This window comes from Crocodylus siamensis, chromosome 4 (assembly GCF_052110815.1).
Source record: "Crocodylus siamensis isolate JL-2025a chromosome 4, ASM5211081v1, whole genome shotgun sequence".
Taxonomy (NCBI): Eukaryota; Metazoa; Chordata; order Crocodylia; family Crocodylidae; genus Crocodylus; species Crocodylus siamensis.
Genome location: NC_143398.1, coordinates 105538876 through 105554717, shown reverse-complemented (window position 1 = coordinate 105554717; position 15842 = coordinate 105538876). Strand labels below are relative to the sequence as shown.

The 15842-nt window shown below is 40.0% G+C and overlaps 1 protein-coding gene across 1 annotated transcript; it reads left to right on the top strand.

Moving 5' to 3' along the window:
* The first annotated feature begins 1064 nt into the window (after positions 1-1064).
* On the top strand, positions 1065-5523 carry TMEM213 (transmembrane protein 213). The gene is made up of 3 exons (XM_090043261.1): positions 1065-1305; positions 3373-3441; positions 4771-5523. Exons 1-3 carry the CDS (start codon positions 1224-1226, stop codon positions 4938-4940), a joined length of 321 nt encoding a protein of 106 aa, XP_089899387.1. The 5' UTR covers positions 1065-1223; the 3' UTR covers positions 4941-5523.
* The last annotated feature ends 10319 nt before the right edge of the window (positions 5524-15842 follow it).

Here is a 15842-nt window from a genome sequence, read left to right as displayed (position 1 = left end):
CCTGCATCAGGTGCAAAGAGTGAACAAGCAAGAACATAAAACAAAAGGACAGACCTGGTAGATAAGTGTAAACATGTCCATTTCAGCTGTTTGTCTTTATATTCACCTACACATGCTGAGTTTTCTTCCTATGGGAAAGTTCCTATGGGAAATTTCGAATTATTTCATCATGGAAAGTATGGATCTCAAGTACCAGGTATTTTTAAGGGGATCAGTGGAGAGATATGGAGCCTTTCATTGCCAGTATAGAATTGGTGGTGGTCATTTCAGCACAGACAAAACCACATCTTTCTTGGCATGGGACTTCCACCTTAGCTAAGAGGCAAGAATTGAATGTCTGTGGACAATTAAACTCCCCACTCACTCCTTCAGGTTACTTTGGCCAATTGGCACGTTGTGGACTCTGTAAGGAAAATGCTAAAGAAGGTCTGCAAAACTCTAGAACTCTTGGTGCAGAGATGATACCTTTTATTAGACCAACGAAGCAATTGCAAAAAAACCCAACCTTTGTTTGCAAGCTTTTGGGCACACGTGGCCTTCCTCAGGCTCAGGGAAAATTTAAGCTGGTAAAAGTCCCCATAGGTAGAAAATAAACTTCATTTTGCACAGAGGAAGCTGAAGGCAGATCTCTGTTTTGCTGGATCCAAACGTATGGGCCTACAGCCCGAGTTAATCTCTGATGCATACAAAAGGTCGTCCAGAAAACAGTTAAAGACAGAACTGCTAGGTGATATAGGGGAGACTGGCAAGTGTGCAGAGTCAGCCAGGTGTTAGATCAAAATGGATGATAAAGTTCCCCACTGAACCTCTATTTCCTTCCAAGTCCCTCTAATCTTGCTAAGAACAGGAGCAGACCAAGGGCCATTGCTGGAGGGACTGATCTGATCCCCATGCACTGGCCTGGTCTCTAACTACAGTAGATTCTGCAAAGAAAATGGAACCTGACCTTCAGGAAACCTCTACCAGCTACACTGTTTGTAAATTAACTAACCCTGAGGGCTGCCAACAGGCCAGTTTTTGTTTTGGGTAAAGCTTTTCTTTTTCATTGTACAATGTATGATAGGAAAGTTCAAGGTGTACTGGCAGCAGGAGTTTGCTCCACCCTTTCCACTGGTCACAGGACTTAACACTGTATCCAGGACCTGCATTATATCCAGGACCTGCATCTCTAAAAGCTACTAGCGACTGCTAAGCAAATTCAGACTCGGATCTAAATTCCCAGAATGAAACACTTCGCTAGAGCACTTTGCACTACCACCACCCTCATCTTGTTTTTGACCATTCTCCAGGGTTCTTATTCAGCAGGTAATTTCTTTATTCTTCTAATTAGATTCTCACACCGTGCCCATCAGTGTTGTATCCAAACATCTTGTGCCTCAGTATATAGGTGATGAATAGACTGAACAAGGTGTTTGTTCTTTACACAGGAAACAAGGTGGGCCACTGTCTCTTATCTATGATGTTTAAAGAAGTGGCATTAAGTTAAAGTTAGTAAGAAAATGATGATGCAGAGCTACTGATCAAATTTTCCTGAATAGAGTTGGTTTTGCAGGTATTTACCATACTTTAGCAGTCTCAGAAAGCAGACTGTTCATTGAGCTTCAGTTTGCTCCCTAGAGTATTAAGTACTGGAGGCAGCTAAAGGGCAAGCATCTGCTTTCCATGCTCAACTTCCTGGGGTAAGTGACCACTTTAAAACAGCCGTACAATTGGATTCATTTTTTTAAAGGGCACCTATTCCTGGCAACAAATTTTACTCCTCCTCTAAATGGAGGAGATGCTTTGAACCCACGAGCAAATGTTTTCCTGTCTTAATATCACCTGCATTTAAGTGACACATTTTTTACTTTTTTTTTTAAAGATGGGTCACCAAACCTGTTTTTACAGTGGATGGTTTTCTGGTGGATGGTAAAGTTACAACAGCGGCTTTCTTCTAAAATCGCTTACTTCATTCTAGAAGCATTAATTTAATGAGGCTTTATGACATTCCTGTGAGGTTTCACAGACAGAAAAACAAATCACAAATCACTACCATGACTTGTGCAAGATCATTCAGCCTTTTTGGCAAAAATGGGAAGGGGAACTAGAAATACTTACTGCTAGTTTCCATCTCTAATTCACACTGTATTAGGGTGGGGAGAGATGCCTGGAGGAAAGGACAGAATTCCCAGCTCTCTAAAAAGTCAAATGGCTTAAAATAAAAGATGAGACACAAGATAGTAATTATGAATGGGAAGTATAACCTGACATGACACCAATTTCCTCTGTGCGCCTTGTAAGGCCAAGTTTTGCAGATTCTTTATTTCTGAAAAGATAACAACATACCTAATCAGCACTGGAAAAGGTTGTTTTTTGTGATTAAGGCATACAACTGAGATTTAAGAGATGTGGGCTCAGTTCCAAGCTCTGTCAGCCTTTCAGCACAACTTTTAGAAAGTCATTTAGGTTGGGATTTTAAAAGGCCCTCACCAGCTCCTTGGAAATTTTTAAATTTAAGCTTCCTGGGCCTAGGTTCTCGTGTATAAAGATGTGACTATATTTTTATCCAGACTTTATCATCTTGTCCATTTTTATACTGCAAACTCTTAAGGGCAGGAACTGACTAACCATGTTTGCATAATGCATGATGGGACAAGAAAAAAGGAAACAGTTACAAATCATGTTCAGCCTTAAGAAAGAAAAGACGTTTCTAAGCATGTAACTGAAAATGGTTGGGTGTGTCAAAGTAAACTAAGGAGCCCACATCCCAGAAACATGGCTTTCAACATTTGTTATGGCCATGTACTGTACCCCTTTACTTGCAAAATACTTCTGTGCATACCCCCTGCACCTGACGTGTCTCTGCATGGTCATTCCATTGGAAGAGTGTTGACACCAAGACCAATGTGCAGCAAAGCCTCATTACTCAAGTGTATTAACCAGTCAGAGGCTCTGTCACAGTTATAAAAATGTAGGCACATACTCCCTGGCAAAGCACCATGCATCCCACTTTAAAAAGTAGAATAACCTTTTGGGGGCTTTTTGGCTTTAACAGAAGTAGGTTCTTGCAGTACTGGCAAAGTCTAACAAGCACCAACTCCCTTTTTCATTAACTGTAGTTTTAGAGCAAGTAGTCAATGTGTACAGGCAAAGCCAGCACCTATGGTGGCAGCCCCTGCAACCCCCACACCCCAGCCTTCGAGTGTTAACATTTTGCCTCAGCCACCATAAAGATATATTTACTCAGTTTATCCCGGCAGAAGAGGGTCTCCATCAGATTGGCCCTGCAGGCAACCAAATACTCAAGAGCAAGGCCTGTGTCCAGCTTGTGGCCAAGACTAGTTTTTGCTTTTCCAATGCAAGTACCTTTTGTCCTGTGTTCTCTCCTGCCAGAGGCTAAAGGAAGCTCCAATGGCTCCCTGGTGGACTACATGGGAAGCGGGATCTCGGCACAATGTCCTTGTAAGACTTCTTTGATTCATTGCTATCACTCTGAAGCCAGGCAGCGAGCATATACAAAAGGTCATTGAAAGGATTCTCTAAAGTGGGACTTACTGTTACAATGCAGTTGCGTGAAAGCTTAAGTGATGGGTCAAGTTCTGTGAAAGGTTCCACTACAGTCTTGAATTCACCCAAATATCAGCTTGGATCTCAGATCCAGTGCATCCAGAGATGTTCAGCCAGGCTCACAGCCTTCATGGACCAGGAATGAAAGCACAGCTGAGGCTTTGCATTTCCCTTTTTGTATGCACAGCCCCCCCCCCCCCAACTCTTTCCGTTGGCTTACCAGTGGACTGGGCCCCTCCAGAGCAAACATGTTGAGTGTGGAGATGCTTCTGAAAGAGCCCTTCATGCCCCAATACCAGGCTCCACCCAAACACGCTAAGTTTAACTAAGCTGAGGTTCTTTCAAGTGCGGAAATCTTTCTCTCTCAGGTGCCAAACATTCCTGCAGACACAGTTCTTTGGGTAAATGTGGTAGCTTTTATTAGACCACCCCAAAAATATTCCTGCAGGTCTTTTATTTCAATCAGATTTTCCTCTGCACTGCTGCACTCCCAGTGACTTGAAATTTGCCTGCCTGCCTTACCCCGTTTTTTTTCTGGAAACATCTACTTTTACTCCAATCTGTGGAGCTGCAAGAACAATCAGAGTCAGGGGGTTGGAAGGGCCCTGGAGGGTTATCTAATCAAACACCCTGCACAGATATGGGACTCACTGTTCCTGGGCCATCCCAAATAGATGTCTATCCAGTCCCTTTCCAAAAACCTCCAGTGAAGACAAGCCAACAATTTCCCTAGGCAGTTTGGTCCATTGTCCTCCTCTTGTTCTTAGGGTTAAGATTTTCCCACCACTCTCAGGACTGAGCTGGCATACAGCACCTGTGACATGAGGTACCAAGGGACATGGGAGTAAAATGAAGAGAAACTAGTCAAAGTCAAAGCTTTCACCATTGCAGTGGTTGTGGGTTCAGTAGAAGAGCCACAGCCAGCTTTCAGGAGCAGGTTAACTTTATTAAGTTAAACCAAACTGAGCGCCAATTTGAACATACCAGTGCCTGAACCCCCTGCTCCTGAACAGCTGCCCACAACCATTTCTTTCCAACCAACATGATTACTTTCAGTAATGGTTACCCTCAAAGGGCTAGTATACTTTCAGCCATGACCCAGCCTTTGGGCCCGGATGAAGTGTACAGAAGTCACCCTCCTCACCCCCTGCTGTCCCTTGGCAAAGAGAAGCCTGCTAAGTATTAAATGTCCTGTATGCCTTATTCTGCTTTCTCTGCTATCAGATATGGACTTCTGCCCACAGGCGGCCAAGTGCTGCCAGCTTGGGGTAGACGAGTACGGCTGGATCGCAGCTGCTGTTGGCTGGAGTCTCTGGTTTCTGACTCTCATCTTGCTCTGCGTGGATAAGCTCATGAAACTCAGGCCTGATGAACCCAAGTATCTGCAAGCATGAGCCCCAGCAAGCTAGCTGATCTCCTTGCCCAGCAGTGTCAGACTGGGAGGAGCAGACCAACTGTGAATCTAAGCAATTGTTGAAGGAGGAAAAGGGTGGCCAGGTACCTTATGCTTAATATGAACTAGCTGCAAGAGGCTTGGCAGCATCGTCCCCAGCAGGCTTTTTATAAGCAGATCTTCTTGAAGCAGCCAAATACTGGAGTGGATTTCAGCCCCTTGAAGTGATCTGTTATAAGCCCCAACTTGCAGAATGCCACCTCATCCCTATAGCTCTCCCTCCGCTGTGAGCTTCCCAGCTGCAGTTATAAACTAAGATACCTGGCACCAGCTCACCTACAGCCGACAGCAGGCAGCTCAAGACATGGCTGCTGTTGTTCATACAGAAAGCAGGCAAGTGAAGCTAATTTATGAAGAATTCACCTTTAGCAGTTCCATAGCTAAGCATGTCATCTGAGCTTCATTATATATTAACCCTAGCTCAGATCCTCGGTTGGTGTTAAGTGATGCGATGCCATTGGTTTCCTGGAGTGATTACCCTATGCAATTTGCACTGAGTAAATAAACCTGCATTTGAAAACCTATTTATTTGTATGTGAAAAATTCTTTTGCAAACTTTCCCAAGGTAAGTTCACATGCCCAAAATATGCTTCTTTAATGTAATTCTGATTTTAAATTGGTGCATGGTTTGGGTATGACGCTTCTTACATCAGTTTAAAAGGAGTGATATTGATTTAGCTTGAAGCCATAAATTTACCTATGAAAGCTAAACTACTGTATTACAGACATAAACACATACCCAATTCACATATAGAACTGTGCTGTTGATCAACTAAGTTGATTTTAAGCCATATTGTTAATAACTTAGTACAATTGTGCAAGTGTGGGCTTGCCCTTAACTTAGTTCAATCCTTTTTTTATATTTATTTAGCTTATGCAGGCAAGAAATTGATTTAATAAATTGCTTCAATCCAGAGCTGAAACAGAACAGGGATATATATATTCACCCAGAGCAATGAATTTGTCTACATGGGAAATGATCAGTTTTGTTGAACCCATTTTTAAAATGCTCTATTTAAACCAGTACAAATGTCATATAGATTCCCCTCAGGTTAAAGATGGTTTATTCAAATTTAGCAGATGTTTGAGATTAAACATACTAAATAGAAAAAAGCCACTCCGATCAAGATAAATTTCCATACAGAGGTTTGCATCCATTTTACCCAGTTGAAATTCACAATTTTGGTTATAATTGTATAACTTTGCCTTGTGGACAAGGCTTATATCAACAGAAAAAACACTCCCTTTGTTAAACCATACATGGCTTCCTTCATAGACAAGGGCTTACAGATGCTGTTCTGCTGCCACTAAAGCTGATGGATAATTTTCCATTGTCAAATGAAACTGGATCAAGCCTTAAATCCTCAGTGGGCGCATCTACATGAGACGCTACATGGCTGTAGCGATGAAACCACTAAAAATAACCATGCACCACTGGGACTGCATAGTACCGGTGTGTACTGCAGAGTCATCTAGTACTTCAGTACCAAGTACACAGTCAGGGGCACATGTAGATGCATCCAGTTACTCTTAACATTAATAGAAAGAAGTAAAGTCAGACACAGAGAAAATACACTCCCATATATTAACCAAACACAATTTAATACAAAAAGGAATGCTGAGCTGAAATGTTAAGATTAGGAAGTGAACCATTAAAAAAGAAAGACTTTTCTTTTGCAGCTTTTTATTGCAATTTTTTTTTTTTTTTTTTTTTACATGCACAGTAATACCAGTAGTAAACAATCACAAAACAACGCTCATCAGGAAAAACTCAACATTTCAACATGCAGTAATTAAATCAAAAGCAACATTCACAAATCAAACCTTGGTGTTGGACCCGCCAACTACTCATTTCCACAAAAAATATATAAACTTGTATATTTACAAACTTACAGAAACAAAGGATTTCTTTTTCATTGACTGAAAATGGTGAGCTGACTGTTAACAACTGCAATTACTGATGGACCACAAATCTTATAGCTATATCTATAATATCATTGTTTATCCTGGTTGATTATTTTAATAATGGAATGTGTGTATTGGTCTGACAGCAATGTGGCATTTATATTGTGAAACACTCCACATTTTACCTTTGTGTTCACCTTCTGCAGAACTCTTCCTACAGGTAATGAATTTTACAAAAAATTGTCTCCAGGTCAGAATGGATCAGTGACCTTGGGTTCTGGGATTGTATGCAACTAATGGTGGGGTATCTCAGTATAGTTCTCTCATTTCCATGGCTAACTGGGAGAAAAATCATAGCTTTTGGTACAGCACAATTTCCCACTACAAATGTACTTTATACACTGTTGGCTTGGGGCAAGAGGGTAATCTTAATAAAGCGTGGATCTGAATTATGTTTATAAAGCTGATATCTCCAAGAATTTTTGCTGTAAAATAGACAAATGCCATACTCCATTCATCTGTAAACTTATGATCTAGTGCAAAAGGCTTTGTTTGCAAGGTGTATTGACCCCTTAATATTGGGCATTGCTAAGAAACCTCTATACAGCAAAGCATATGCTTTTTATAATATGCCTATTTCAGACCTGATCCATAGCCTTTTTCTATTGAAGTCATTCCACAGATTAAAAGTGTTTTAGGACAAATCCTTAATGAAAATGTAGCCCTGCATAGAATACTACCCTCAACATACTCTGGGGTCCTTAAAAGATGTAGTGGTATTCAAATAGCTTCTGGGCTTCTGTCCTATTTGGATATAATAAAATTACAGTGCAATTAAAACACTTCTATAAAACAGAGAAAGTCACTGAGGTATATGTTGTATTTTGCACCGATAATACATGTCATTTTTAGCAATAGGGTTTGTAATAGCTTAACTGACATGCAAAAAAGAGGACTAGCCAGTTGGTTTTCCAGTATGGGACTTCAGGAGGTGGACCACAGTTGCAGAAAATGCAAAATGAAAGATTGTATTCAAAAGACAATAAAAATAATATGACAGTGAATAGAAACATCACTGATAAGCTCTTGTATGCACAGCAGAGCATATCATAGCTGATGCACAGCAGTGTATGATAGCCAAGCACAACCAAAAAGATATTTTTTGTATGACATCACACTTGCTAAAATAATTTATAAAGTTGAAAATCAGATGGCAATCTAATTTGTGCTGCGGGGCTAGTAAAAAAAAAAGCTTTATAACTAATAAAATCACAATGAAGGGTTTCTAATTTAAAGATGCATACAAAAAAGGTGTTCAAGTTTTCATTTTTATGATAAAAGACAACTCTGTAGTAGAGCACTTATGATAAATGTACTCTTTATGGAAAACTCAGGTTTTTAGTCAGTTGCAACAAGGCCATTAACAACAAATATATCCTGCCAGATTCCCCCCCAGTGATTCAAGTGAGCATAATTGCAATGACTTTAATGGAGCTATAATGATTTACACAGATTGAAGGTCCAGCTCAGCTTTCAGTTAATGCTGTTCAGTTTAATAAGCCTACCAACCTCAATTCCCTGGTAAAACCTGAAACCAACAGGTCAGGTTTGATTAATTACTGTGTAAGTTTCATTTTTTAATCAGCATGAAACTTCACTCTAGGCAAGTACATAGTGGATAGTGCTATAGGATGGTTCAAGATGTTTTAGGTTTTCAAAAGTTTAAGACAAAGCATGCAAAAATCAATACAAACTTATCACATGGTCCATTAAACTGAACTGTCCTCATAAGGGTAGCAATGGAAACTTTAATGATCCATTCATGTAGTACTTGACTAGTCAATGCACTGGAGTATTATTGCACTTGTACAAAACAACCCCACATGGGCAAGAAGATGGACTGGATGATTGGTCAGTCATTACCATCAGTAACTTTTGGTACTGGCCACCAGGACAAAGAAAGGCAAAAATGGCAGAATTCGGGATGGTTAAAAAGGTAAGGACAGTTGAAAAACCCCAGTGTGAATCCTGCTGGTCCAGCCACCAGGTTTACTTGTGTTTGTTTTGACTGGTACATGGTAATTCCAGGCACGGAATTATATTGTACCTGAGGAAAGGGGAGGGTAATATCCAATAAAGTTGCTAGCCTATAAATCGGAATAGATGAAAAAAGCAGCGGGAAGCATGCAAGTGATCATCCCTTCTCACACAAAGAAGTACCACTGGGAAACACAGGTACAGGGAGCAGCATGATTCCATGGTAACTACATTAATTTGCTCTCAGATCAAACAAACTGTATCAGAGCAGTGTTTTTCTTCGAGTCTGTAACTCAAGATTGAATTGATTAGCACTTGATGCATGACGCTTCATCTTTCTAGGTACCATTGCTCTAGTAATTACATTACTCGCTTGCTGCTTCTATCAAGGGGATATTCCTTAGGGCTTTACTGAATAAGCTACATATTAAGTCATTGCACTTCACAATGATTGCATTTTACAGAATCAACAGAGGGATGAAAATCGGCAAGCCCCTATATGAGAACATAAGCTGTGAAGACAGAGGTTAACTTTGTGGGAAAAGATTATCTGTACTGGGATATTAGAAGTTTCATTAAAACCACAGAAGTTAAATCTTAAGGTTTCATGAAAGTGCTATCATTAAATAAAATCAAGATATTTAATATCAGCCATTCATGGGAGGCAATAGCCATTATGCTCTGAACCTTATGCTCCACACCCATGTACTCTGTGATTCAATGCATTTCCAATACGTACCCTGAAAAAAAATCTCCCAGACATGAACTGAGCACTATCTTCCTAAATCTGCAAACAATTTGAAACAAATGCTGTAAGCATAAACCACCTTTTAATGATCATGACGGTACCTTTGAAACCTAAATATTGGAAATTAAATGGCAGTATTTCATTGTCAATAATTTAAAAAGAAATGGGCAATTTTGTCAGGTAAAATGGCAAACAATAGGAGGATGGGGGCAGTTTACTGGAACAGGAAACAAAAATTTAATTTCAAGAAACAAAGCCACCTCATACACAAAGGAGGAAGGACAGAAGCAAAGAGAGTCTGGATCCCACGATGCATGAAGTTTACCTTACTGCCCAAATCTTACACCACTGTCCTCTCCTCCACTCTGGGAACTGCCAGTTTCTTCCTCTGCCAACATCAGCTACACAATCATCTGTCCCCTATGCAAGCATGTCCCACTCATGGAATATATAGTGGGAGTGTAAATATAACTAGCGACAGACCACTGCATTAGTTGTGTTAGCCACCAAAATCCTCCATTTAGCAGGTGTCACATGAACTTCACTTCTCCAAATGAAGACACTGCTGAAACCAGGGAGATCTTGGACTTGAGCAGACTTTTACACATTACTGCAACATGACAGCTTCCTAAAACAGCATACAATTATTTAAGCATAGTTTGCCTAGGCATATTTGGGAGATTATAGTTGCGTCTTCTATGCAAATCTATTTCCTCATCTTGTTCCTCACTTCGTTCCCTGCTCCATTTCTTACCTTCCTAATATCCATTTAGCACTTCCATATTCATCAGTGAAAGTTTGCACAGCATTTTAAACATGGGAAATGCCCTAGTAACTACTAATTATTAAAATACATATATATTTTTTAAACATATAGATCACCCTACATAAAAGCCTGCCTTCCCAAGCCTGGCTCTTTCTTCTGTTTCTAAGGTCCACAATTACTTTATTTTTAAAACATTTTTCTTATCTCTGCATTGCAGTCTTTCAACTCCCTTCACTTTCAACATTTCCTGCTTACATGGCATTCTATACTATGACACTCCTTACCTGCATCCCGTATTTCCTGTTACAATTCAAAACTACAACACGCTTCCCCTTTTTCACTCCCTAGAGGAAGATATGCTATATTGATTACTCCCTAGCTTTCCTTCCTTCTTAGATGCCTCCACTTCCTATTCTAGTTCTATCCTCTATTCTCATTTTTTATGATAACCTGCTTGTGCTACTGGCACTTCCTCATTCTTCATCTAAAATAAAATCAAGTGTTACAGTAATGGCCTGTCTCAATTACATAACAATGTAAGACGTGCCATACTGGGAAAAACCAATGGTCCATCTAACTTAGTATCCTGACCAGATGGGGCAGAAGTGGATGGTGTACAGGGAAAGCATGGAACTGGATCTCTCTAAAGTGATCCGTCTCCTATTCAGTACCTTCCCTGGCACCCTATAGATTTAGAGACACCAGAGGAAACGTCTCCAACGATTCTGTTCAATAGACATTAGTAGATCCATTATCCTTGAATTTATCCAGTCCCTTTTTGAGTTGGTTGCGTTATCTGCCTCCACCATCTAACAGCACAGTGGTTTCAAAACTTTGATCTTATGGACCACTGGTATTGCAGCGAGTGGCCTTTTAGCAAGGAAGCTGCAACAAACAGGTTATTTGCTCCTGACAGGGGTGTCAGGAAGTAATGGAAGGGAAGGGAAGTAGGCCCATGCAATGGGGAATGTTAGAGTCAACAAGGTGAATCTGCTCTCTCTCTATCCCTCAAGACATTGTTCATTTGAAGAGCTTGTAAACACATGGGGCACTCAGGAAAGTTAATCAGAATGAATTAAAACTGCAAATACAAAGTGTATTCAAATTAAACATTGCCATGGGCACTCTTATTCAGAATTAGAGTGGCCTCAGGTCAATTTGGCTTAGTTCAATTACAAAGTAAAGCAAAAATTAAATCCCTTTTTAAAAGTTAATTTAGATCCATGTATTCAAGTGTCCACATGTGGAAAAGCCCTAAGTGAAGAACCTCAGACTTAAAGGGTGTTACTGAGGTAACATCCTATAACCCAGTAGCTCCTAAGATACATTAGGAAAGCATTCTGTACATCAGCAAACAGACAACCTTAGCTTAAACCAATGTGAAAGCCAGGACATTTCTTTTTTCTTTGTTAATGTTTATAAACTCCCATGACAAACCATTTTAACAAATGTATCACAATCTTTTCTTGAAAGCAGGAAACTGCTGGGGGATCAAATGGTAGGGATTTCATTTAAATGTTTTAGTATGACATGACTCAATTGTCTCTCCCATCAGAAACATTCCTTTCTTCTGAATCCTTCCTTGATGATGTGACAGAATAAGCTGAACACTGCTGCAGTTTCCCCCGTACTCTCTTCTGGTTAATGAGTAATTACAATTGAATAATTTGCCTATTGTGACTGAGCCACAAGGCCTGATCCTTCATCATCTATGGTTTGTGTAATCATTTATACCAGTAAAAATGCCAATGGCTTTGAGAGGCAGACTTAAGCCAACACAGAGCGTTTCTGAAATGTCACCTTAGAATGCTTCACCTCCAGTCTAAATGGAAGCATTGTGGAGGAAGGGCTCTCTTTTGGAGGAGACAAATCCAAACAATACAGGTCTCATTACAGTGACACCACCACCCCACCCAGGACCAGGAAAAAAAATAAGGAGGGTGTTTGCTATACTAGAGTCAGTACAAGTCGCTACATCACAATATTGAAACAAACCAATTCCAGCTGTTCTGATTGTTAAAACTCTTACAGACTGTGTTATAATGAAGTTGTACTGTATCCTTAAGCACTCATAAAAGATGTAGTAGGATTTTTAGTGGCCATAAGTGCAAAAATGTTAGGCACAATGCCTTGGCTCAGTTTCAGATCAGTTAAGTAGACTCTGCCTACCTAAAAAAACCATATTCTCCTATAGTTTCCACTGAACAGAGAATTGTTCAGTTTCTATTGTGAATGATGGCAGCATGCTGCTTAAAGTCTCCCAACTTGCATTTCAGAGATGAAAACATTACTGCAGGGGAACAAACTCACTCCCCATCTCTAAATTGATTTAAAAATGTCTAACATGTCAGAAGCTTCGTCAAAATACACTCCATGTGTACACATCTGGATTTACAATACCAATGATCTAGCATTTTACCCAGAGTCACTTGGGTTTAAGACCTCCAGTAACAAATTCATGCATTTCTTTGCAACACTACTTCTGTGTGCCTGAGTCACCCACAGCAGATAATCTTTCAACCAATGCAACATTTAATAACAACGCTAAGCTTCATTAAGGGTGTCTTAATTTACAGCTGTCTGCTGTGGTCCAGCTTCAAATGCTAAGTAATTTCCAAATTTCACTCTAGTGTGGTTTTCAGATGCAGGAGGTTAATGTATTGCTGAATATAATGACATTTTGTTTTGCATATCAGTTTACAAGTTTGCATTGTTGGGCAAGTAGTGCAGTTCTAACTATTGCTTTCAAAAGATATGCATCAAAAAACACATCTCAGATAAATATAGCATGGTAGAGAAGCCAATTCTGAGATGCCTAAAACCCACAGGACAATCCTTAAGGAAGTGACTATGGGATCTTGACATGGCAGTTCCAGAAGTACTGCTGTTATTGGCATCCAACAGGAAATCCTAGACAATACAAATTGCTGTGCCCAATCTCTCTCCCATTCTTAATTCACTAAAGCTTGCCGTATATGTCTACAGCAATAGCAAGGCTAAAATAATGTGAAACCATAACAGCCACATCAAATATCTATAGAGCTATAACATGAGAATAAATGTTTAAACATTTCCCCACTTCTAACAGGCCAACACTTTACTCTGATCAAAGCAATAAGGAGATGTACTCTAAATTAAGTCACTCTCCAGTTATCAGGAAGAACTATTCACAATGAGATAGGCTTAGCCATTCCAAGAGAAATGTGTGCTATCCATGTGAAAAAGACAGCAAGAATAAGTAGGTCTATTAAAGTCACTTTACTGTCGATTAGTCTTCAGCAGAGTTCATGGACTTCTGTTTCTGGAAAGTGATTCTTTAAAAAGACTTACATATTCTTGCACCTCAGTTAATTCCACATACCAGTAAACTCATATGGGGAGATGCAAGTCAAATGGGATGTTTTCTGGCCTCGTGACCAGTAATAAAGAATGTCAGCCAAATTCCCCTCAGGCATGCCTATGCAACTCGGTGGTTTTCAATGGAGTTGCTCAGGTGTGTGACAGGGCACAGAAAATGAACCAACGACTGGAATGTAGTTAATAATACAGTTGATGTATGAGCATCAATAAGATTCAGCTCATTCTGCTGGAGCTACATTGGTTTCACAGGATTGAGAATAAAAAGTGGCCAGAAAACATCAGAAAAAGTCTGACTGAACACACAGGAAGAGCAGATGTACTGAACAAGAATTGTTTGTCCCTTTTCTGCCTTTAGCTGCACTTTAAAGGATTCCCTGCAATGGTCAGGACGATTAGACACCAACGAGCCAAACCCACTCTTACAGAAATGCTTCAGAACCAGAGAACCATTTTGCAGGAATTTTCCTTTTCTAACCTAGGTGTCTCTTGCTCGGTATCTACAACTGCTGGTGAGATTCATTAAGAGAAGCTTTTAATTTAACTTCCTTCATAGCAGATTAATAAAAATAAAGGGTTAGTTGGTAATCACGAACATTAGGCAAACTGGACCATTTTCCTGGTTTCTGAAGCAGACACATACATGTTGGTACAAGCTTCACAGAGCAGTCACGTGGCATGCATACAACCTGCTTGTTCAATTATGCACCAGTTGCAGAAATTAAATAGGGCACCCTTCTTGTTAAGGCCATTCTTAAGGAGGAAAGTATTACGCAGAAGGTTTCAAACGACAGATGAGATGGAAGATAATATAGCAGGGATTATTTTAGAAGGTTTGAAAAAGTGAGCTGTAGCTGCAAAACAAGTGCATTGTGCCTATTACATTTTCCAACGAACTCCTCAAATCTTAAAGTGAGACTATTTTTATTTTAGGGGAAAAAAAAAAACCCTGATCAGACTTAAGTCTATTTATTATAACAAGTTATTTACCATACTCAAAGTGGGGAAAAAAAAGGTGATTCTCCTACCTCTTAAAAAAAAAGAAGTTATATACCAACATTGTCTTCCCTGGCAAACCTGCGCAGTAGGATTATGGCATAACCACTTTGTCTCTCAACCTATGCTTGTTGGTTATGGCTATTTCTATCTGATAATGATATTGCATCCTAGCAGCCCACATTCATCTGGAGTCAAAGCATAATGCTCCAGTATTGACAGCAACGCAAGGCTGGGGTCACCATCCATAGGTTCCCGACTTTGCTGCAAGAAAAGGAATCTTTTTGAAACTGCTTAAGAACAGTTCTTGAGAATCTCATAAATAATGACCAAATCAATTTCTCATTCTATAAAAGCTCAGTTTTCAAGTCTGATTCACCATGGAAGTTCATTGTTCAAGCATCAAAGCATCCTATGTTTGCATCAGCTATGATATGTTGTGCACCAAGTCAAAAGGCAAAACTTGAGAAGCATTCAAAATCTAGTAACCTGGGGGCCCTTCTGGCCATTGTGCGTGTGTGTGTGTAAAAAAACTTGGGTCGACAAAGGTGTAACATTTCTCCTAAGCCCTGGAAAAGGAATCAGATCATTCTCAATGTTAGTGTTCAACTGGTTGCTCACTCCCCACTTGCCTATTTCAGGTGGTTTGCCCTGGAGCAACATTAGCACATATTTTGGAAAGTGGTAATGAGGATCCCTGTAATGGCTCTTTTAGTTCCAGTTTTACCCATTCAAGAGATGAATTATGCCTTATAAGTGAGATCAAATCATCACATAGCCTCACAGGTACCTTACTACTGTCCCAAACTGGTTCAGACCAAGCAAGGTTTCTGTGAGAAAAGGTTCAACTATATGCCAGTCACCTCCATGGCATGACCATCTTGCTGGACCATAAGTCATCAGACCATTTGTTACTGGCATCAGGTCCAGTGTTTGAAAATCCCAGCTCCTTGTGTCATGTCCCAAAGTGAGGCTCCCAATCTTCCTCACAAATGTTAATTTACACCATCTCCCTGCCACCATTGTAACTTTAC